Source organism: Colletotrichum costaricense (genome assembly GCF_030867565.1).
Source record: "Colletotrichum costaricense strain IMI 309622 chromosome Unknown Scaffold_25.1, whole genome shotgun sequence".
In the NCBI taxonomy this organism is placed as follows: domain Eukaryota; kingdom Fungi; phylum Ascomycota; class Sordariomycetes; order Glomerellales; family Glomerellaceae; genus Colletotrichum; species Colletotrichum costaricense.
In genome coordinates this window covers 1-20365 of record NW_026848254.1, presented here as the reverse complement: position 1 = coordinate 20365, position 20365 = coordinate 1, and the positions used below count along the sequence as shown (strand labels likewise).

Sequence of the window (20365 nt, the reverse complement as noted above, 5' to 3'; positions counted from 1 at the left end):
TCACGGATCCGCTCTAGGGCCTTCAATGCCGGTAGCTTCGGACACGTTGTGGCGCGCACACTTTTCACACTTTGTTCTAGTTCTTACCTCATTTGAGTCCGATGTAGCTTGAGATATAAGTAGCTCCGGATCCTGATCCGAAATTGAGATCTTGAACTCTCCAAGTCATCAGCTTCCAAAAACAACCCAATTCATTCTCTCCCAAATCTTCAGTCTTGTCTTTCCTACTTAATCTTTAGCAGTACATTTCTAATTTCACAATCCTTCACATAATAACTACAACAATGCGCTCACATATTCAGCAACTCGTCCTGGCCGCAGCTTTGCTGCAGTCCGCTGATGCCGCCCCGGCCGGCCTTCTCGACGGTCTCGGAGTCGTAACCCAGCTACTGGCACTTCCGACCGACTATGTGTCCAGCTTGACCGGGCTTCTTGGCACGAAGCCCGGGAGCGGCGTCGGCGCCGGAGCGCTCAACGTCGGAGATCTCCAAACGAAGCTCGGATCGATCTGGAACACGGGAAGCACTGGTGACTTTTACGGAAAGCTGCAAAAGCAAATCGGCCAAGGTCTCGTCCCGAACAACCTCCTCTCTAGCTTCCAGGGACTTCTCGGCACTGGCCTTCTGGGTAGCTTGGACCTGGCCAACAATGCCAACAAGCTGATTGCTCCTCTCAACGGAATCGATTCGACGAGCAACAACAACCCGGTCAACCCGGCCAAGTCTGTCTACCCCAAGAAAGATGCCTCGGATGCGCCATACACCCTCTCCGAGCAGCAGCTTCGCCAGGCCATCTACATCCCCCAGACTTTCACCTACGGCCAGAAGCCTCCTGTTATTTTCATTCCCGGCACTGGTGTCTACGGAGGAGAGACCTTTAGCCCCAACTTGTTGAAGCTTCTCACGAACGTCCCTTACGCAGATCCCGTCTGGCTCAATATTCCGGGCGCTCTTCTTGGCGACGCCCAGGTCAACTCTGAGTACGTCGCCTATGCCATTAACTACATCAATGGCATCAGCAACAAGAACTCGAGCATCATTTCTTGGTCTCAGGGTGGTCTAGACACCCAGTGGGCTTTCACCTTCTGGCCTTCTACCCGCAACGCTGTCGCCAACTTCTTCCCCGTATCTCCCGACTTCCACGGAACCGTTCTTGCTAACGTTCTATGCCTTTCACCTGGCAACGGAGCCCTCAATGCTCCCTGCGATCCTTCTGTCATTCAACAGCAATATACCTCCGTTTTCATTAACACCCTTCGTTCCCGTGGAGGAGCCGACGCCTACGTTCCCACGACAACTTTCTACAGTGCTATTCTCGATGAGGTTGTCGAGCCCCAGCAAGGCACGGCCGCTTCCGCCTACCTGACCGATGCTCGCCGTGTCGGTGTCACCAATATCGAGGTCCAGTCTGTCTGCCCCGGCCGCCCCGCTGGCAGTATCTACGGCCACGCGACGATGCTCTTCAACCCCTTGACAGCCGCACTGATCAAGGATGTTCTTCAGAGAGGCTCAGGACCCGCCAAGATTAGCAACATCAACCTCAACGACGTTTGCAAGGACTTCATCGCCCCTGGCCTGAACCTCGAGGATGGCATTGCTACTGCTGGTTCGATTGTTGCTGCTGGCATTCGCTTGTTGGCCTACCTCCCGAAGCTCATTGCCGAGCCCACCCTCATGGCTTACGCACGTTCTTGAGCAATCTTTTGTGTAAACAAGATGTATCTTCTAGAGAAGCTATACTTCTCATGAGAATGACTACGAGGTTAGTGTGGGTGCTTGGGACGAAGTAATGAAGATGAGGGTGAGAATAAAGTGAATGTAAATCTTCTTTGTAACACTGTAATTAGATGTACAATTGGGTATAAATAGACGTAATTAAAACAGTTGAACATCAACCGCGGTTTCAACGTTGGGGCGCTCATTCCACACGTGCATTAACGCCATTTAAATGAAAAAATTGTGAAATCCATGACTCGTTGAGTCTTGATTGGTTTGTGAAGGTATGAGTATGATTTGCAAAAGATTGATTCTGGATACCAGAAAATTCCAGAAGGCAAAATCACATCTTCGCATCTCTCCCAATACCCGTCTGCCCCACAGCAAATTCCTTTCTCTCATCCACTGACAACCTCGTCTCGGCTAGTTCACCAGTTTGTGGCTGTTCCTCTACAGCTGCAGGTCTGTCGGTCTCTTCGACTGGGACGTGGTCTCTGACCACCAGCCACGTAGGATAAACGGCCAAACCTACATCGATTAGCATCATCTTCAACTTCATCATGGACTCTGCTTGGCTTACCCAGGAGTATAGTGTTGACAGCAAGTGGTACTCGACCTCCCTTCCACTTCTGTGTGTTCAAGCCAAACGAGACAGCCTGGGAAAAGCTCTCCTGGCCTCTAAGAATACCCGAGAAACGAGTGAGCTCCGAGATGTTGTCCGTCTTGGTAGCGAGAAGGTAGTAAAGCCAGCTCTGCAGTGCTTGACGGGCGAAATCCCACAACAAGAGCACAAAGAAACCCTCAGTGAATCCCTTATCTTCCCAATCGTACGCAGGTGGGTTGCGGGTGTACTTCTCTTGAATGACCCAGCCGTAAACCCATGCAATGACGTGCCATACAATGACGTAGTAGAAGCCAATAGTGATGCGCTTCTTTACACTGAATTTCTTGTAGTCGAGGAGAGTGCTAATCAGCTGCGATGAGAGAAGCGTGCCGAAGTTGCTGACGAAACCGATGAGTGCGCGAGCTCGGATGCCGAAATAGTAGGCTTGGAAGTTTCCGCTGTACTGGTTGAAGTAGGCAGCCCAAAAGATGGGGAGAAGCAGCAGGATGTCCTTGCGCTTCGACACGCGGAGCAGCTCTCTGAACTCAGCCTTGAACGACTTCTCGGCTTTGATAATAACTTTGCTACCGTCGGATCTTTGGACCTTCTCCGGGGGGGATAGAGCGAGTGCAAGGGGCACGCTGAGACATTGCAGAGCAACAAAGACCAGGTAGGTCTGGTATCCAACCTTGCCCTTCTTCTTCGCAGCCGCATCGTTGTTGAGGGCCAGAACGATGGCTCCACCGACAAGAGGACCACCGGTTCTGAACCAGAGCCAGATGTTCATGTACTTGCCACGCTTAGACGGCTCTGGGTATCCAAGAGCAACAGCGCCCTCGGAGGCCCAGAACAAGCCGGCAGAAATACCGCAGGCGGCAGCTCCAACAAGAACGAGCCAGACGTTGCCGTAACGGTTGTTGGTGTACAGTCCAGCGGAGTAAAGTGGGTAGCCAACAGCTCCAAGCAACAGCGTTCTTGAGAGCCCAATGCGGTTCGCGATGGGCCCACCGAATAAGCACAGGAAGGCCATGAGTCCGAAGACAAGCGCATTGGCGGCATTGACGAGGAACGGTTCCTGGGCACCACCTGCGCCGAGGGCGTTCATCGCATTCCACAGGCCAGGGGCCATGAAGCCTGGGTGATGTTAGTAATTGCTACTCTGACAGTGCACATGGCTTCATACCAACTCCTCCGATCACGAAGGCATTGAACAAGGTGCTGTGGTACCACACCCGCTTCACCGGTGGGTCAGAGACCGCATCGTGGACGTCCGACGACACGGACTTGGGTGATTCTTCGGCCATCTTCACGGGTTCTTGGACTCGAGGTTGACGAACTTCATTCACATACGTTGCTTAGAACCATCGTTGACTTATATGATAGCTCGTAGCCTCGGCTACCATCGCCACTTTGACGATGTTCTAGCCATCTCATGTTCAAAAGTCCCTCCAAATTTTTCTCATAGGATGAACTCCTCATTCTCAACATGAATGACGAATATGCTAGTGCAACGTTGAACCCACCGTTCAAATGACAATCGTGCAGCTCATTCGGCAGTTCATCATCGAGGTCCACTAAACTCCGCGTGGGTTCCTACCCCTCGGTCGAACTCCGTCGGAAAATTAACCGCAATGGGTAGGTCTATCGCGAATTCGGCTGGGAATAACACGCAAAATCGCCTATAATAGATCTCGCGTAGGAACTGGCGTCTTGACAATGAGAAAAGATGGGAAAGCATCTGGTTAGAAAGTTGCGCTTATGAGCGGAACAAAGCTTGTCAAAGCAAGGGAAATTTCCTCTGTTATTCTAACACAAAAGTCTAGTGATTAAAATCCACTCAAAGCCGAAGCAACATGGCCCTGTGTGCTCCTACAGTCAATGTGTATCGAGCCTACAACTTGGACTGGATTTTCTTTGCCTCCTCTTCCTTCCTCTTCAACTCCTTCCACCACTTTTGCTTCAGTGCCAAAACGCCGAAGCCCAACAACGCCCATTCATCTTCCCACGCAGGCAACTCATAAGCATCCGTGCCCGGTGCAGGAGGTCCGGCAACACCTCGCAAAAACTCGAAATATTCTGAAAAGTCGGGCTTGATTTCGTGGAACTGGGACGTCGGCCCCTTATACTGCAGTCGCTTCACTTCCCACTCGTCCTGCTCTCGTGGAGAAGGCAGACCGCCTCCCCGGTTCGCGAAATAGCGAGCCACGGCAACGGCCTGGTACTCGTAGACACGGAACGAGATGGCCGCCTTGACTTGTCCAACGACTGTGAGTGACGGATCCGCGATGTTAAAGACGTGTTGGTAAAATCCTGAGAGGCGCCCACTTGGCGTCACGGGATCGGGACGCAGGAAAGGGTAGGAAAGTCGATAGCCGGTGCCGAAGTGAACTTTCTCGATACCGTCGACTTCACTGCCGTCCGAGAATTTGACTTTGACGGTGTTTCCAGATCCAACGGACACTCGTGTGATTTGCGGCTTGAGAACGACGTTGGGTAGTTCCCATGCATCCTGAAGAATTTCATTAGAGCCTCGCTGCGAGACATAAAGGGGCCCAGACACGATGCTGTGGATCTCTGAGACTGTGTCAGATGCAGAAACGTTGCCGCCGACGACAACGACTTTCTAAACCCTCGCGTTAGTCATGTTCATTCATCTCATTGACGGATAAGGATAGAAGTAAGTAGATACCTTGCCAACGTAGTCCTCAGGAGACCTGTAAGCCTTCGAGTGCTCAAACCTTTGAGGCAAAGCAGCAAAAGTCTCTTTAAGACCGTCAATATTCGGAACGAATGGTACACCGTAGTGCCCGGTGGCCACAACAACAGCATCGAATGTGTCTTGCCACCAGTAATCTCTCTTCTGGTTCTTCAGATAATGTTGGGTTTTCCTGAGAGTCAATTGCCATTTCTTGCCCACTTTCTCTACACGCTCCACATGCGTATTGAAAGTGAACAAGTGCGAAAACGGCTCTGCAATCTCCTCGAGGTAGCCAGCGACTTGCGCGTAGGGATGCGTCGGGTTCCTCTTGCCAAAGCGGTTGATGGAAGAGGCCGAGTTCACATCCGGAAACGGCTTGTAGGTGAACGCCATCACTTGGGAGCCGACATTGCTGTCCAAGGCGGGATAGAGACCTGTCCGAGCTGTGACATTTTCAGATGCTGGTGGCAATGACTGTGGTAGCTTGGCTGGAATCTCTCGCACAGGTTGCGCCGAAGATGGCGAAAAAGGTTCTGGCTGCTCATCGTAGATCCTGGAGGCATATGTCAAATCGAGTTCAAGCATTTTATGATGTAGATTGCATACCATGTGCCACCGATGCCTTCTCTTCTGTCGAACAATTGGATTCTTTCGAAGACATTCTCTTCACTCAAGGCTTTCACAGCGGAGATGCCAGAAGGCCCAGCACCGATTACTGCGACACTGGAATATCTGGGAGCCATGGTTTGAAGTCGAATACGAGGATGCCGTTTATTGAAAATCGAAAAGCAAAAAGCTTGGTGAATCTGTTGCAACAGTTTACGCCAAGTGAAGAACATATAGCCTCGAAAGCTCTGACGAATTGATGTTGCATATGACGTGCTTGCACAACACCCAGAACTAGATGGAGATAGTGAAAGTCCCACCGAGGGCTTATCGCCATTATTTGCTGTGGGAGCTCGACTTGCATATTTCGTTGGGGCACTGATTAATACGATATCCTCCTCAATCATTTGTAACTTTACAATGAGATCTGGGCTGAGAGCCGAGAGACCTTGAAGGCGGTATGGAGGCTTTCAGCTTTCATGTCAATTGGTTAATTAACATGCAGGAGGAATCTCATAGAACAGGTATCGTAGCTGATATTCAATGTTGTTTCTCCTCAGATCGTAATCTGTGTTACGTGATTGATGGATGCTTGCCAGAGCCACTTCGCGCAATCCTTCCCTGCTATGTCGCGACAAACGCAACAGACAATAACAGCATTAGCGAAGCAAGTCCTATCTGTATCATGCAGTCGGAAGCATTAATAGGCGACTTTCTATCAAGTACTACAGCCAAGCCTTTCTACTCGATTCCTCGGCCATTTTCTCATCAGGTTCGCATATCAAGTCTGCATTCATCAACCTCCGATCATGTTAGACATACACTTGTTGATTCACCAAGCACATGGAGTTCCTCGAAACATATTCTCTTCGCTTTCCTCGGAATATGCGAAATGAGAGAACTGTTCAGTCAAACGTCTCACAAGTAACATCTAAGACTTGCAATGCATTGAGCGTTCAGAGTTGAGTGTAACCAGGTGTTCAAGGAAGACCAGACATGCGATTGGCAGGTGGGAGAGTCAATCGATTTCCGCATTTGTTTGCAAAGTAAGCGGGTTCAACTTCCGCTTCCAATTATACTCAGCTATCCTGTTCTCAGGCTCTGCGGGAAAACAAAGGCTATCAAAAACGCATCTCCACTTACGTTTGTTAAATCGACAAAAAGTTGTCACTTGTCAGCTCGTCCAGCTCAAGTCAGCTAAAGGTCTGAGAAAGCCAGAGCTACTAAAAAGTCTGAGAAAATCCGTATCATGCCAAATCACACGAAAGATTGCATCTCGGCAATTGGATGACATCCTGCGGAAGGCGCGCTGGACTTGGGCTTTCGAGATGTGTTTCCTGATCATTGCGCGATCACACGCTTTCGTCTTCTGATACATCAATATTGAACTAGAAAGCTCATATAATCACTACCGTGAATTCTGTGTTGTGAATCATTATTAACAGACACAGGCTGGCCTGTAGTAAACTCTTGAGACTATAGTCCATACATTTATTGAGTCCCCAAGCAGAACCCTGAACCTAACTCCAGATGACACAACTCAACTTCTATAGCGATGCTCGTCACATATATGTAGTTCATGATGAAATTCAAGTCGATTTCGACAATATTCCGCTCAGTCTATATCGAGCGCTGACACCGGCGACCTTTGACAACTTGTTGGTGAAGTCAAGAATCCAAAGGGCTCTCAACATGAATTATCAAGGCATGGCGGATGGCAAGACTTAGGCTGTCGATACAAAGTGTCTGGTCTCTAATTCTTCATTCCCCAAACCAAAACCAGTGCATCAAGAGATTGAACTTGATCACAAAGCGCTCGACTGTCCGAGAAGACATGCAGTGATCCAAATCGAAAGGGCGGCGGCGGTGGGCCCAGCATCGGCAGCTTTCGGAAAGGCAATGCTCCACCAACACGTGGCAGCCCGAACTGATGTGCCCCGCTCCAGCTCCCGCTACCGGCGTCGACCCGGGCCTGCGGTATGCGGGGCAAACAGCTGGTTCGATTCCTCAACGGCTCAAAGGTCGACGGACTCTGGGGATAGCGCTGGGGGATCTTCAGTCCGGCTTATTTACTGAGCCTTCCTTTGGTCCTTGCTGCGTAACTGTAGTCTTTCCTGTGAAGCTGTGTCAGGTTGAGATGGCATTAGGGCTCCGCGACTGGGCAACTGAAAGATCTCAAGCAGCGGACCATTGGTGGTTCTGTTGTGTAAGTGTGTTCCGATGTAAATGAATTGAATAGAGAAACATTACTCATCACCTGGCTAGATTATCAAAGTCAAACGCGACCAATGTGACTTATCGTAACCAATTTTTGTACTTATTAGTAGTGAGATTGCTTTCAGTGGCCTCCGCGGGCGAATTTTCGTCGCAGTTGGCTCGTTCACACCTAGGAAGACTTTCACATGCGTCATTCGTCCCCTGCAGACGCATGTTTCCTGCCCCGACGAACCCCATCGAATCCTCAAAAATGTTCCCGGCTGAACTAAACAAAGAAGCCAAAGGACCAGGGGTATAAGCTCGAGGTCACATTCTCACTCCATGTTTCTGTCTAGCGGATAGGGCCCATGGAGGCAAGCTGCAGGACTGCGTTGTGCGAGAGAAGGGCGTTGGACGCCGCAAGCCAGTCGGAGAGGCCCGTTGGTTTTGGGCCCTCGGTCTCCCGGCTCCACCCCGGGAAGTTCTCTAGTTTTCATTAGGCAGTTCTGACGGCAAAGACGGGCTCCATAAAAGTCAGGCCACCTCGACCCCATCCGCCTTGAATCATTCCCTCCTTTCTCGGGGCTTCCAGCCGTCACTTGACATGCTTTCGTTTGCGATTTTGCGGTACCTAGACATAGTTGCCGAGCATTCGGATACGCTTGATACGCCTGGCCAGCCATTGCTTTGCAGTTCTTCTTCTCCTCTTGGTGCTGGTTGTTGGCGCTATCCGAGGTCATGTTCAAGGCTCAGGCCAGTGACGAGAACCAGCAAGAAAGTTACAGTTACAACTAACTTACATGAACGCCCCCACGTAAGGTACTCGGCAGGCGGATGTACCATAATATGTGTTGCTCGTGTTACTCGGCGTGATCCTTTCACAAGCCCTGTGCCTCCCTCCATGTCGTGGGAGCCAACCAACCCGTCCAAGTCCGAGCGTGCTCGTCGGAGGTCCCACCTTGCCGCCGGGCCGCTGTCGGTGAGGTAATCACCTGGGGAGGTTCCCATTGTCCCAAAAGGGTCTTTCAGGTATCATCCCCGGGTTGCCTCTCGAATAATAATTTCTGCCCGTTTCCTTGCCGTCAATCGTCGAACTTCCTCTTCTACACCACACTTTTTCTTTTTGTCCTTAATCGTGTTTCTTCCTCAATAGACCAAGTTCCTCTCTCTTTGCCTTTTCTTTTTACGACAGATCGACCACGTATAGATCCAGGCCATTACATCTGCAGAATCATAAAACCAAGTAAGCCGTGATCATCCTACCTAATTCTCGCTCGGGCCAAGATACCCCGCGAGGTCGCAGTCGCATTCGCTGACCAGGCTCGCGTGACTCCAGATTCCGAGCAAACCGAACACTTCGCAACAAAGAAGTGAGAGTCAACAACACTCAATACGCACGTAAACACCAACAAACAAACCGCAACAATGGTCCTCATCACGCGAGCCATCTCTCTCACCAACTTCCTCGTCGCTTCGTCGGCCCTCGGCTTCCAGGTCTTCGTCCTGTACCCATGGCACGAGCAGCTGTCCCACGACTTCGAGGAGCTTAAGAAGGAACACATCCGCGTTCTTGACTACGTCAAGGGTGTCGACGCCGGCCTGAGAAAGGGACAAGGCGGTGCTCCCGCTGGTCAATCTATTCTGGAGAGACTAGGCTACAAATGAGCGGGGTCAATCGCCTCTTTGGGTAGCCCTCGGACTTTTCCTTCTTTTTCTTTCGGGGTTCAATAAGGGTCGGTCGGTCTGTCTATCTGTCCAAGTTGTCTTTCATTTCCACGATTGCATGCGATACTCCCTGAGAGCGAATTCAAAAAGAGCTTATTCCCCCAATTATGCAGCAGCCTCATTTTGTGATTATTCCACAACATTGCGGACCGTCTAGTGAGTCGTCAATCTCTGAGATGCCACATTGGATCGGCAACAGCCTCAACCAGATGCTTCGATTGGCGCGATATTCTTGCAGGAGTAAGGAGACGTGATTGAATCGCCCCAAACTCCCATTCAAGCGATTGGAGAACTGGAGGAACTCAGTACACCTCATTAAATGAGATCGCCTGCCGCAACAGAACTCGCTCAAACCACCGATCGGACACCACCAAGCATCACGTGGGGCGAGACCCGCTTCACCGCCGGCAGATGCAGCAGCTCCGGAGCCCGCTCCGGAAACGCGCCAGCGAATCGACGCGACGATGAGCGATTCAAGGACTCGATGCATTTCGGGTCACTCATACACCTTGCGCGATGAGACTTAGGGCAGCCTGAAGCTTACCTCGCCCGGATTTGGCTCATCCAGAGCGCATCCAGAGCGATCAAGAGGGAGCACGCAGCACCTGGTTCTGTCTCACCCACCTCGAGGTCTGATGAGCGTGGCTCTCGTTTCATACATATGTCCAAGAAGCGCTAGCTTGATTCCATGAGGCAGAAGTCGGACTGACCAACAGTGCAGCCATTTTTCATTGCGATGCGTTCACGAGGCTCATGAAAGCACTTGGTGTCTCATTTGATCTCATTCAGCTAGACGAAGCCATATTGCTCACGCAATTCAGCAATTCTTAGCTACCTATGCTAGGGTATCGCGAATTCCAGAGTGAAGCATCAGTTTTCATGGGCCTCCCTCCCGTCCTTGCCCTTCCATATCAGTATTGTACCGCCCGAAGTTTCTGCTTCTTCGATCCTGCCCACTTTCATCACGCGACTTGTAACTCCTGAACTGGCGAATCATTTCGAACGTGTCACTCAAAGAAAACGCCATCGTGGCAATGCTATGCTGCTCGACTAGGCGTAGCTCTCGGCCTCGGCGGGCCAGGTAGCGACCCACGCGACGCCGAAGATGAGAAGCCACATGATGAGCCAGGTAGCGTAACGGCCGCCGTTGCCAAAGCCGATAATGCTGCCGACGAGGATGGCGGCGTGAATGAAGGCGGTGACGAGCAGGAAGATATCGAAGTGCCAGCGACCCTGGGAAAAAATAAAAGCTCATTAGCTGTGGTCCTCTCATCTCACCAGACCCCACCTCATCTCAGACAAGTACTTACAACCATGACGCCCAAAACCTTGCGGCGACCCTCGGCCTGGCCGATGACGGCAAGGGCCCAGGCGATGAACAAGAATCCCAAGATTCCGAGAATAATGTCGAGAATCAGGCTGACGATCTGAGCGTGGGTAACGTCGTGGACGATGCCGATGATGGTGATGGCGGTCCGAATACCGAGAATAATGATCATGCAGATACGTCGAAGGAGTACAGCCTTGTCAGAGGTTTTCAGGTTGTACGACTCCCAGGAGAATGCCCAGCAAGTACGCATGTTGGGGCACATGCGATTCTGGATGCTGCTCTGGCCGGCGGTAGTACCACCACCAGCGGCAGCGCCCTGCTGATCGCCGTAGGCCATGATCTCGCTGTTGGTGAGGCCGAGAAGGGGCTCAAGCTCGTCGTCCGAGTCGGAGGTGAGGTCGCCGGGCTCGAGGGTTGTGCGGTAGGTGATCTCGGGCCAACCACCAAAGTAGAGAAGAGCAGGATCGGTGCCGGGAGGCGGGGGGAAGATGAGCTGCGAAGGGTGAGGCATGGTGGGCGCTTCTTATATTCCTCTCCCCCACACAGACGGGTAACGGCCACAAGCGAGATGGGGAGAAAAGAATAATTGTCTTGGTGTTTGCGGATGGGGATCCCTGTGCTACGTGGCGCAGCGGAGGTTGTGCGAGGGTGGATGGTTTGGGGGTGGTGATGGGTGGAAGAAGAGGATCGTTGGTTTCACTGCAGGGGAGGCTTGCTACCTAGGTAGCTTCGCCCAGGAAATCCATGGCGGGTTTGTTTATGATTCATTTTTCTTAATTGGGCGAGAGCTATCGCGGTCCTCTTCTTGAATAGGCGGGTGCAATGGCTCGAGAGTCCAGTTGCTCTCGCCCTCTGGGGTTGTTGACGATAGCATCACGACTAAGCGATGTCGTGAGTTTCAAGCGGGAGTCGAGTGGTTGTCCAAGATGACTTGTGACTGCTCGAAGTGGGACTCGGCCAAATGGCAAATACTTCCTTCATTTAGACAAAGAACTGAAGTTTACCGTATAGTTGCAGAGTAAAACGTTTCATGCCGGTTCACAGCAACTACAATCTTTACCAAAATCATCACAGACAAAGACTTCTCAAGTTTGTTCATTATCTTCGGGGTTTGGGCTTGTGGTTGGCTTTACCGGTGTAAGCCACCAAGCTGCGTCCATTGGGACCACCACCACTGACAGCAGGGGACCATGTCTCTCCAACAGAATTTAAGCTTAAACCATCTATCAATAGACAAGCCACCGTGGATCACTTGTTGGCTCTGGGAATAGACACCTGTCTGACAGCTCAAAGTCGTGGAACAGACGAACCATGACTGCAATAGACATGACGCCCCCTTCATCTCGACCTTCGATGTTGAGAATTAGGGCCATGAGACGCTTTGATTTCAGGGGATGGGACCCTCAATCTAGCGACTTCAGCCCTGTCCACTGTGGAGGTAGTAATTAATTAGGCAACGGCTTTCGGAAGTTCTGGCGTCTTGGCACACAATCCTCACGGCTAGGTAAGCTTTGTAATTGCCTGCACCAGCCACATCCTGAATCCTTTGGAGAAGGCTTCCTAGAAGTTGTACCCAGGTCTTATAGGAGGAGTGTGCTGCCTACCTTAAGTTTTCATAAGTCCTACAGTGGAACCTAGAAAGAAAAGAGAATAAGTCACCCAAAGTTCTAGTCTAGGATTCCATCCTAGGCGACAGGGATTTGCAGCGCATTCAAAAAAGGTTTCTCATGTCCCTGTCACGGAGGTGGACTCCAATTACTAGTATGAATCTGGTCCGATTGGACCTCGTCGCAGCAAGATACACCGAGCCATAGGGCTACGCCGGCCGGCTTAGAATGCCCGGACACGTTAGGAAGCCGGGCGATCCCGGTTCTCATCCGCCGCCCCGCTTCCCGGAGCTCGGAGAGAGCGATCGCTGAATACTGAGTCCAATGAATGATGGCTTTTCTCTTCTGCTGGTCGGAACTTCTTCGAGTTCAACCTTGCTATACAGCAGGTCAGCAGTCTGGTACGTTGAAGAATAGAAGTTGGGGGCATTCCACAAAGACTCATAACTTAGGTGACTATTGACATCGGTGAATCATCACATGGGTGAGTTATCTCATGTTAAATCCATCATCTGGAAATCTCCCCAGTTAGCAAGTAATTACTAGTCGCGGGGAGCCATTCACCGTCTGGACACAATAAGACGAATGTAGAATGATTGAGTAACGAAATTTATGAGATTAATCTTTGACAAAAAATCTAAAGACGATATGTGTGCAAAATGCTTGCTGCTGAAAATCCAAACCCTTCTCTGATCCAATGGTATACTTGAACTAATCCCGAAATAATCCATCCTTCTCCTTCAGTTTCTCAAAGTCTTCTATGCCGAGGCAGTCTTCTCAATCTGGCTGACGGCCGCCATGGACTCCTTCTCGGAAATTCTGTCAGTGGACTGAGCTCCGTGAGTGAGACCAGCAATCTCGGTCTTCCTGAACTTGCGTGCCGGAATGCGCTGATCAAAGAGAATCTCGAGCTCGCCATAGGTGCGGCCTCTGGGCTCAGGCAGACGGAACCAGGTCCAGACGAAGCAGATGGCACAGCTGACGGCCCAGAAGAAACCGCTCTTGGCGCCCCAGTTCCACGCAGAAGGGTTGAGCATCAGCGGGGTCAGGATGTTGGTGGTGATTCCGGTGATGTTGTACAGGTTACGCGCGAGCACGACAGTCTTGGTTCTCAGGCGGGTCGAGCTCAATTCAGAGACGAGAGAGTAGCAGACGGGGCCGACAGTGCAGTCGTACATGAAGGTATAGACGAGGAGCAAGCTGCCGATGGCCCACTGTGCGGCGACGTTGGACTTTCCAGCCAAGGAGGCGAAGCCAATGGCTGCGAGAATGGCGCACATGATGCCCTGGCCAGAGAGGTAGAGAGTGCGTCTGCCAAAGTGCTGCATCAGGAACCAGGAGAAGACTGTGCCGAGGGCGCCGAGAGCGTACTGGGCCAAGGACATGGTGAATGCGTTCTCCTTTGCCATGCCGGCTTGCTGGTAGAAGTATGTCGAGTATCCCATGAACGTCGAGCCGCAAAGAGTCTGAATGGCCCATGTGACGCAGACGATCTCGGTACGGCGAAGATCGGTGCCCTTGAAGCAGTCGATGTAGCTTGTTCCACTCTGCGCGGCCTTCTCGAGCTCGTTGGTGTGGACCATCATGGAAATGGTCTCGTCGGCGTTGAAGTTTTGCTGTTGGTTGCGGCTGGTGAGGCGGATGAGAGACTTCTTGGCGTCGTCGAGGCGCTCCTTGCGGATGAGCCACCAGGGAGATTCGGGAGCGAAGAAAATGCCGATGATGAGGGGGACGGGCCACATCCACTGAAGGGCAAAGGGAATCTTGTATCCCCACTCGTCAGTACGGGTGATGACACCTCGAAGAACACCGCTGGCAATGAGTTGACCAATGACCCAGCAGAGATTGACATAGGTAGTCTGAATAGAGAGTTAGCGATTAGCCCAAAAAAAGGATCTGGCGGGAATATTGTGGCTCACAAGGTAGGCTCGCAGATGTGTGGGGCAGACTTCGGAGGCGTAGGTGACAGTCAGGGTCTGGAAGATACCCCATGGAATACCAATGAGCATCTCTCCGATCAAGAGCTGGACAAGGGTCTCGGAGAAGAAGATGATGAAGATGAAAGCCGTGACGCCAACGAGGCCACCAATCATGGTCTTGCGGTATCCGTATCTCTCGGCAATGATACCGTTGAGGAACAGGCCGGTGATCTCGCCGACAAGCGCGCCGTTACTGAGACCAGCCTGCCACGCCGCAGTCAACTGATAGCTGCCGTCGGGCTGGATCTCACCAAACTTGCGCTGGAAGACGTCGTAGGCATAGAGGTTGCCGATGAGGGTCTTGTCGAAACCCTCCATGATGACGGCGGTGCTGAAGAAGAGCGACCACATAACGGCCCTGGGGTAGAGCTTGATCGATGCCATGAGGCCCATACTGAGCTCGGCCTCGGTCGCTTTGGCCGCCTCACGAGCGAGCCCGGCGGCGTCGGCGTCGGCGATGGACATGCGGCGGGTGGCCTCCGAGTCGATCTGGATGGTCTCGGTCGGCGCCCTGCCCGCGGATGATCCGATGTGCACCATGGTTGCGGTGTACTGGTGTAAAAAAAATGGGGAATGAAGAAGGATTGATAAACCGGGGATGAATGTGGGTTCGGGCTCGATCTTATAAGATCAGAGCGGGTGTTCTAAGACTCCTGTCAAGGGGAATCGAAGATGCTCGAGCTTGAATTGTTGTCAATCCCAATGAAGTTGCTGAAGCTGATGTTCTGAAGATGTGTTGAGACTGGGGATATCAGATCATCTTATATCTTGTCTAGACGTTTGCTCGATCAACCTGATGCTATGCGCCAAGGAGGTGGTGGTGATAGTCCTTTCCGGAGAAGCAAGGTAGTCGATTAAGCGGCGCGGCTTCTCACTGGCTCGCTCAAATTCAATTCCAAGGTGGCGGAAAGAAGGTATGTATGATGTTGACGTTATGGACCATCCGTGTCTTAAGTCGCCGCACTTCAATGCGAGAAGACAGAACCAAAGAACCCCAAGGCTTCCTTTTCGCCCGTCCCCCCTAGCAGTCTAGGACCCAAGGCTTGGAATCCGGGACTAAGGACCACGCTATGCTCCACTTTCTCCGCGACCCATTGGCTCGCGCGGGGAAAGTCGAGGGATGGATGGTCTGGGGTTGGAGATGCAGTGTGGTTGGTACTTGTTTGCTGGTTGGGGATTGACAGCGAGATGTCTCGAACGGCTGGGTCGCATATGGATGTGGATGGGTCAAGTATTGGGAAGGGAAAGGGGTGGGAGGGTCACGGCAAAAGGAGAAGAAACCCACATCAGACAAAGTACGGGATAGCATTGCTTAGGCTCTAGCGGACACTTCTCGCCTCACCCAAAAGGAGAGAAAAACTGTCAGCCCAAAACTCAAAAAGACAAGGCCACAGAGTGAGACGGTAGTGCCAGCTGGATGTCTAGACTTGCCGTACCGTACACTAGAAGTGTTCGCCGGCGACACCGCGTACATCCCTGCGCACATGTGGCGTACCTGATGCTGCTTCGGGTCAGCGAGCCTTTCCCACCAGGGAGTAGCTTGGTAGGGATCCTGTGCAAGAATCCATGTCTGACGAATGGCGGCACAGAGAACATTCGGCGATTCCACCCACCGGCAATTGGGGCGAAGATTTCTGCGAGATTTCGTATGGCGGGACGGCCAATAGGTCTTCTTGCCTGACGTCGCTGAAACTAGGCATCCCTGCCACAGACACTTGCAGATGGGATGACTGTCGCTGTGGGTGTTCTGGGGTTGGCGTTGGTTGCTCCTGTTGGTTCAAATTCCCTTTCTTTACGATCCTGACAGTTGGGGGCTGCGAGTGAGAGGAGAGATCTAGCAGCGATCGACCCCATCAAGTTATCCCACTATTGCCGTACACTACTGCGTACGTGTGCCGTATCCGTACCAACTCCCAACAGACAAGCGCCTTTTTCTTAGCAAACCGCCTGATGATCGAACGGCGAACGGCAGCGTTCTTCCCCGCGTAGCCTCCCGCAGATACATCAAGAATATTGCGGGACGCTAGGCGGGGATTTGCGCCAGAGTTCCAGCGATTGGTCGGTACCGTCTTTACGCAACGTTGAAGGTTCGTTGGTCTGGTCTCTGGTCTCTTGTTTGAGTCTCTGGCGGGGGTACGGTGGAGTGAGGATACTTGGGATTTCGAGAAGAAGGTTGGGCGGGTGAGCGCCCCCAGACTGAACGAGTTCCAGGTCCGCGAAACTCAAAAAAGCACACTGGCGTATCACGCGCGAGCAGAATTTCGCTGAAATTAGGAGCTCCTCTCAACCATTCCCTAATATTTCTGCCCAATTTCGTTCGGCGCGATGCCGGCCTCACCTGGATTCCTGGGTCAATCGTCGAGGCTCGACCAAGTCAACACCATCTCTCCCCACGGGGACAATGTGGAACAAAGAGGTCGAGTCCGGGGATGGAACTTGTGGTGGACACAAGATCAAGCAAGCATCCGACAGAGCCAATAAGTCCCCTTTCCACCTGCCACGTTGTCGTCATTGCTCGCTTATGCGACATCCCCCCGCAGCCCATCGTGATCATCCCGAGTCTTGGCCCTCCAATCATCTCCAGATGTAGAAACCAAGCTCACCGGATAGATCTTACACGTGCCTCGGATATCGACGGGCAGTCAGCAAATGATCGAATCTACTGCCCAAATCCATCGTATCTAAGTGACACGACAGGATATATGATATATCTCGATTTCTTCAGGGCAATGCATAGTGCGGCTCTGTCAGATCTACAGTCAGATCCTTAGACAGACAACCGCAAATCTGGCCAACCCAGATTTGAAGGCGGCTTAGGGCGAACTCATTATCGTGTCAATGAGACGTGAACCTAGAAAATGACTAGCGATTGAGGCTGACGAAGGCTACCACACAAGACTGCCGACGGGAGTGACAAGGATGGCACGAGTATCCCGCTGTACGATCCGGATAGGATTATCGCGAGTCACGAGTCACGGCTCCGTTCGATGTGCACCGTAAGTGGAGCCATAGGTAATCGGGTTCGGGCCTAAGCCCATCGTTACCGCAGCATCAAAATGGGGCAGCACCAAGTGGCCGGGTCCGTCTCATCTCCACGGCTCCGATTATCACATGCTAGGCCCGCCGGCTGTCTTCCGAAGTTTCCGGAACCCTTGAGCCCGGACCCGTCCCCGGGCACCAGGCTCCGCCCCGCACCAGTCACGGAAGCGGTAGAAGTAGTACGGACAGAATACCCCGCCATCGGGAGAGCACAGCAGAACTTGGCCATTGTAGAGATAACAATAGCCCATAGTCCTGTCTGTTCCTGTCGCAATCCATTCATCTCTTAACTACCCGCCTAATGAAAGTCAGGTTATCGTTGCCTTATGCAATCAAAATTATGGCTCTATGGTTCTGACACGACACAACGATCACGGGTTAGCAGATAATGCATTGGCTTCACGACTTGGAGCGGAATGGTGATTATTAGGAGTTGAACGCCACGCTAAGCTCAAGGACAACGAGCGGGTGTGCTTTAGCAAGTTCGCAGACAACCCCTGGGCATGGATGGAGCCTACTTTGAGACTGTGGCTGCCACAATCCATGATGCGCCATTGAGCTAAGCTTTTTTGAGGGATATTTATGATGGCAAGAAGCGTAAGAGTCACCCCGTGCAATGTTCATTCGCTTTGATGTTGAGAATACCTACGATATACCAGCATCCGGTGTCCCTCTGTGCCGACTATTCAATCATCGATATCAAGGCAAGTAGTATTGGATCCGGCCGTTCTTCGTATTCGTGTCCATGGCTCTGCGAGCAGCACGGACAGGTCAGACCGGCGCCTTTCCACAATAGGCTCGAAATATGGGTCTCCCGAAGACCAGCAATTTCATCAGAAAGCATGGTAAAGCGGAATGATGCCTGCAGAAAGGACAGAACGTTTCGAGAGATATCCACAAATTTCATCAGAATCCTCCATTGAGTGAGGACACGGCTCTACGGGAGCGAACGGGTTGTTGCATCATCTTCGCGATCCACCGTCTTTCCCATTTAGGCAGGGTTGACGAATCAGAGAGACTCCAGAGCTTTGCCCGAGTTGACGGTTCTGGCATCCGCAGTGGGGGTAGAGAGGCGCATTCGTATTCGGATTTGATTGCCATCGAGGAGCTTATCACGTATTCGTGTCTGACATCTCAGCCTTCCTTACTTTGTGAACTGGAATGATAGAATCAAGATGTCCAACTTATTGAATTGATGGTTGAAAGCAACGTTGAAGAAAAATCACTTAAAAGCAGAGGAGACGCTCTTGTTGATGAAAAAGGATGACACCACTTCGAGTCTACGTCTTTCAACAACCTCTGCCAAGTTTCTACCAATTCTGGGCATCGCAAATTAACCGTTTCCAACTCGATTACAAGACACAGTCATCTACAAATCCGACCTCGTCATTCATCATAATGGTTGGAACTATTCCAGAGGAAGGGCAGATGCTCTTGGCCAAAGATGCCACGTTTGAGAAGATTCTCCACAAGGGAACGTCCAAAGACGTCGGCATGTCAGCAATGTTGAAGAAGGACTACGAAGCCCAGAAGGCGGCCACGGACGAGTACTTCAGTCATTGGGATAATAAGAGCGCACAAAAAGAAACGAAAGGAGACCGTGATGTACGTCCAATATTACGAGCACACTTTTATCCAACTTTGCCTAACTATTGCTACCATACAGGCTCGTACAGCAGATTACGCTTCTCTTACTCGGCAGTAAGCTCGATCCTCACATTAAGAAGCAATCTTGTGGTCTAATTGTTGGCTTTCTAGATACTACAACTTGGCGACCGATTTCTACGAGTATGGCTTCGGCCAAAGCTTCCACTTTTCTCGCCCTTCTGCCGGTGAATCTTTCAAGCAGAGCATCGCAAGACACGAACACTACCTCGCCCACGTTATCGACATTAAAAAGGATATGAAGGTACTGGACGTTGGCTGCGGCGTGGGCGGACCTGCTCGGGAGATTGCCAAGTTCACAGGGGCGTACATCACCGGTCTCAACATCAACGAGTACCAGGTGGAACGGGCCACGAGGTATGCTGTGAAATCCAAGTTAGATAAGCAGCTCCAATTCGTCCAAGGCGACTTCATGGTATAAACCCTTACCTTCGATAAATCACACCTACAAGCCTAACTGACAACAAATGCTCAACAGAACATTCCCTTCGAAGACAACACCTTTGACGCGGTCTACGCTATCGAAGCCACAGTCCACGCCCCGTCCCTACAAGACGTGTACTCCGAGATCTTCAGAGTCCTCAAGCCTGGTGGCGTCTTTGGCGTCTACGAATGGGTCATGACGGAAAAGTACGACAACGAAGACCTCCGTCTGCGCAAGATTCGCATCGACATCGAACAAGGAGACGGTATCGCCAACATGGTCAAAGCATCAGAAGCTGTACGCGCCTTCCAAGCAGCGGGCTTCGAGATGATCCAGAACGAGGACATGGCAGAGCGTCCGGATCCGAGCCCGTGGTACTGGCCGTTGGACGCGGGTAGCTGGAGACACGCGCAGACGGTGGGCGACTTGCTCTACACCTTCCGCATGACTGGGCTGGGACGGGCTTTTACGCATGGGTTCCTTGGACTTATGGAGACTTTGAGACTTGCCCCTCCTGGGATGATGAAGATGTCAGATAGCCTTTGTGTCGCTGCTGATGCGCTTGTTCTCGGTGGCAAGGAGAAGATTTTCACACCCATGTACCTGATGGTAGGACGCAAGCCTGCGAAACAGGAGTAGACGCTTGCGCAGCCATTTCATCTTCCCACTTCGACATCGAAGCAAGACTAGAACTATAGACCTTTTACAAGTTGATAATGCCTGGCAAGTTGCGTTTCACCTCTTCTGTGTGAAGGTCCCTGAAGGGGGCGGGGGGGG

At 51.7% G+C, this 20365-nt stretch overlaps 9 protein-coding genes across 9 annotated transcripts; 4 read left to right on the top strand and 5 right to left on the bottom strand.

The window, feature by feature from the left end:
* Positions 1-284: 284 nt before the first annotated feature.
* Positions 285-1694, top strand: CCOS01_15616 (uncharacterized protein; the record flags this gene model as incomplete). The annotated part of the gene is made up of 1 exon (XM_060463754.1): positions 285-1694. The coding sequence occupies one exon, from the start codon at positions 285-287 to the stop codon at positions 1692-1694; it is 1410 nt and encodes a 469-aa protein (XP_060305509.1).
* Positions 1695-2058: 364 nt separating this feature from the next.
* CCOS01_15615 (uncharacterized protein) lies at positions 2059-3623 on the bottom strand (the record flags this gene model as incomplete). The annotated part of the gene is made up of 3 exons (XM_060463753.1): positions 2059-2243; positions 2296-3453; positions 3503-3623. The coding sequence occupies 3 exons, from the start codon at positions 3621-3623 to the stop codon at positions 2059-2061; spliced, it is 1464 nt and encodes a 487-aa protein (XP_060305508.1).
* Positions 3624-4210: 587 nt separating this feature from the next.
* Positions 4211-5760, bottom strand: CCOS01_15614 (dimethylaniline monooxygenase; the record flags this gene model as incomplete). The annotated part of the gene is made up of 3 exons (XM_060463752.1): positions 4211-4942; positions 5009-5570; positions 5624-5760. 3 exons carry the CDS (start codon positions 5758-5760, stop codon positions 4211-4213), a joined length of 1431 nt encoding a protein of 476 aa, XP_060305507.1.
* A 1793-nt stretch (positions 5761-7553) lies between these two features.
* Positions 7554-7853, top strand: CCOS01_15613 (uncharacterized protein; the record flags this gene model as incomplete). The annotated part of the gene is made up of 1 exon (XM_060463751.1): positions 7554-7853. One exon carries the CDS (start codon positions 7554-7556, stop codon positions 7851-7853), a length of 300 nt encoding a protein of 99 aa, XP_060305506.1.
* A 318-nt stretch (positions 7854-8171) lies between these two features.
* CCOS01_15612 (uncharacterized protein) lies at positions 8172-8827 on the bottom strand (the record flags this gene model as incomplete). The annotated part of the gene is made up of 2 exons (XM_060463750.1): positions 8172-8305; positions 8590-8827. 2 exons carry the CDS (start codon positions 8825-8827, stop codon positions 8172-8174), a joined length of 372 nt encoding a protein of 123 aa, XP_060305505.1.
* Positions 8828-9244: 417 nt separating this feature from the next.
* CCOS01_15611 (uncharacterized protein) lies at positions 9245-9484 on the top strand (the record flags this gene model as incomplete). Its single annotated transcript, XM_060463749.1, has 1 exon — positions 9245-9484. One exon carries the CDS (start codon positions 9245-9247, stop codon positions 9482-9484), a length of 240 nt encoding a protein of 79 aa, XP_060305504.1.
* A 1110-nt stretch (positions 9485-10594) lies between these two features.
* On the bottom strand, positions 10595-11385 carry CCOS01_15610 (uncharacterized protein; the record flags this gene model as incomplete). The annotated part of the gene is made up of 2 exons (XM_060463748.1): positions 10595-10777; positions 10855-11385. The coding sequence occupies 2 exons, from the start codon at positions 11383-11385 to the stop codon at positions 10595-10597; spliced, it is 714 nt and encodes a 237-aa protein (XP_060305503.1).
* Positions 11386-13239: 1854 nt separating this feature from the next.
* On the bottom strand, positions 13240-15000 carry CCOS01_15609 (sugar porter family MFS transporter; the record flags this gene model as incomplete). The annotated part of the gene is made up of 2 exons (XM_060463747.1): positions 13240-14340; positions 14401-15000. The coding sequence occupies 2 exons, from the start codon at positions 14998-15000 to the stop codon at positions 13240-13242; spliced, it is 1701 nt and encodes a 566-aa protein (XP_060305502.1).
* Positions 15001-18897: 3897 nt separating this feature from the next.
* Positions 18898-20227, top strand: CCOS01_15608 (uncharacterized protein; the record flags this gene model as incomplete). The annotated part of the gene is made up of 4 exons (XM_060463746.1): positions 18898-19104; positions 19166-19200; positions 19258-19579; positions 19643-20227. 4 exons carry the CDS (start codon positions 18898-18900, stop codon positions 20225-20227), a joined length of 1149 nt encoding a protein of 382 aa, XP_060305501.1.
* Positions 20228-20365: the final 138 nt, after the last annotated feature.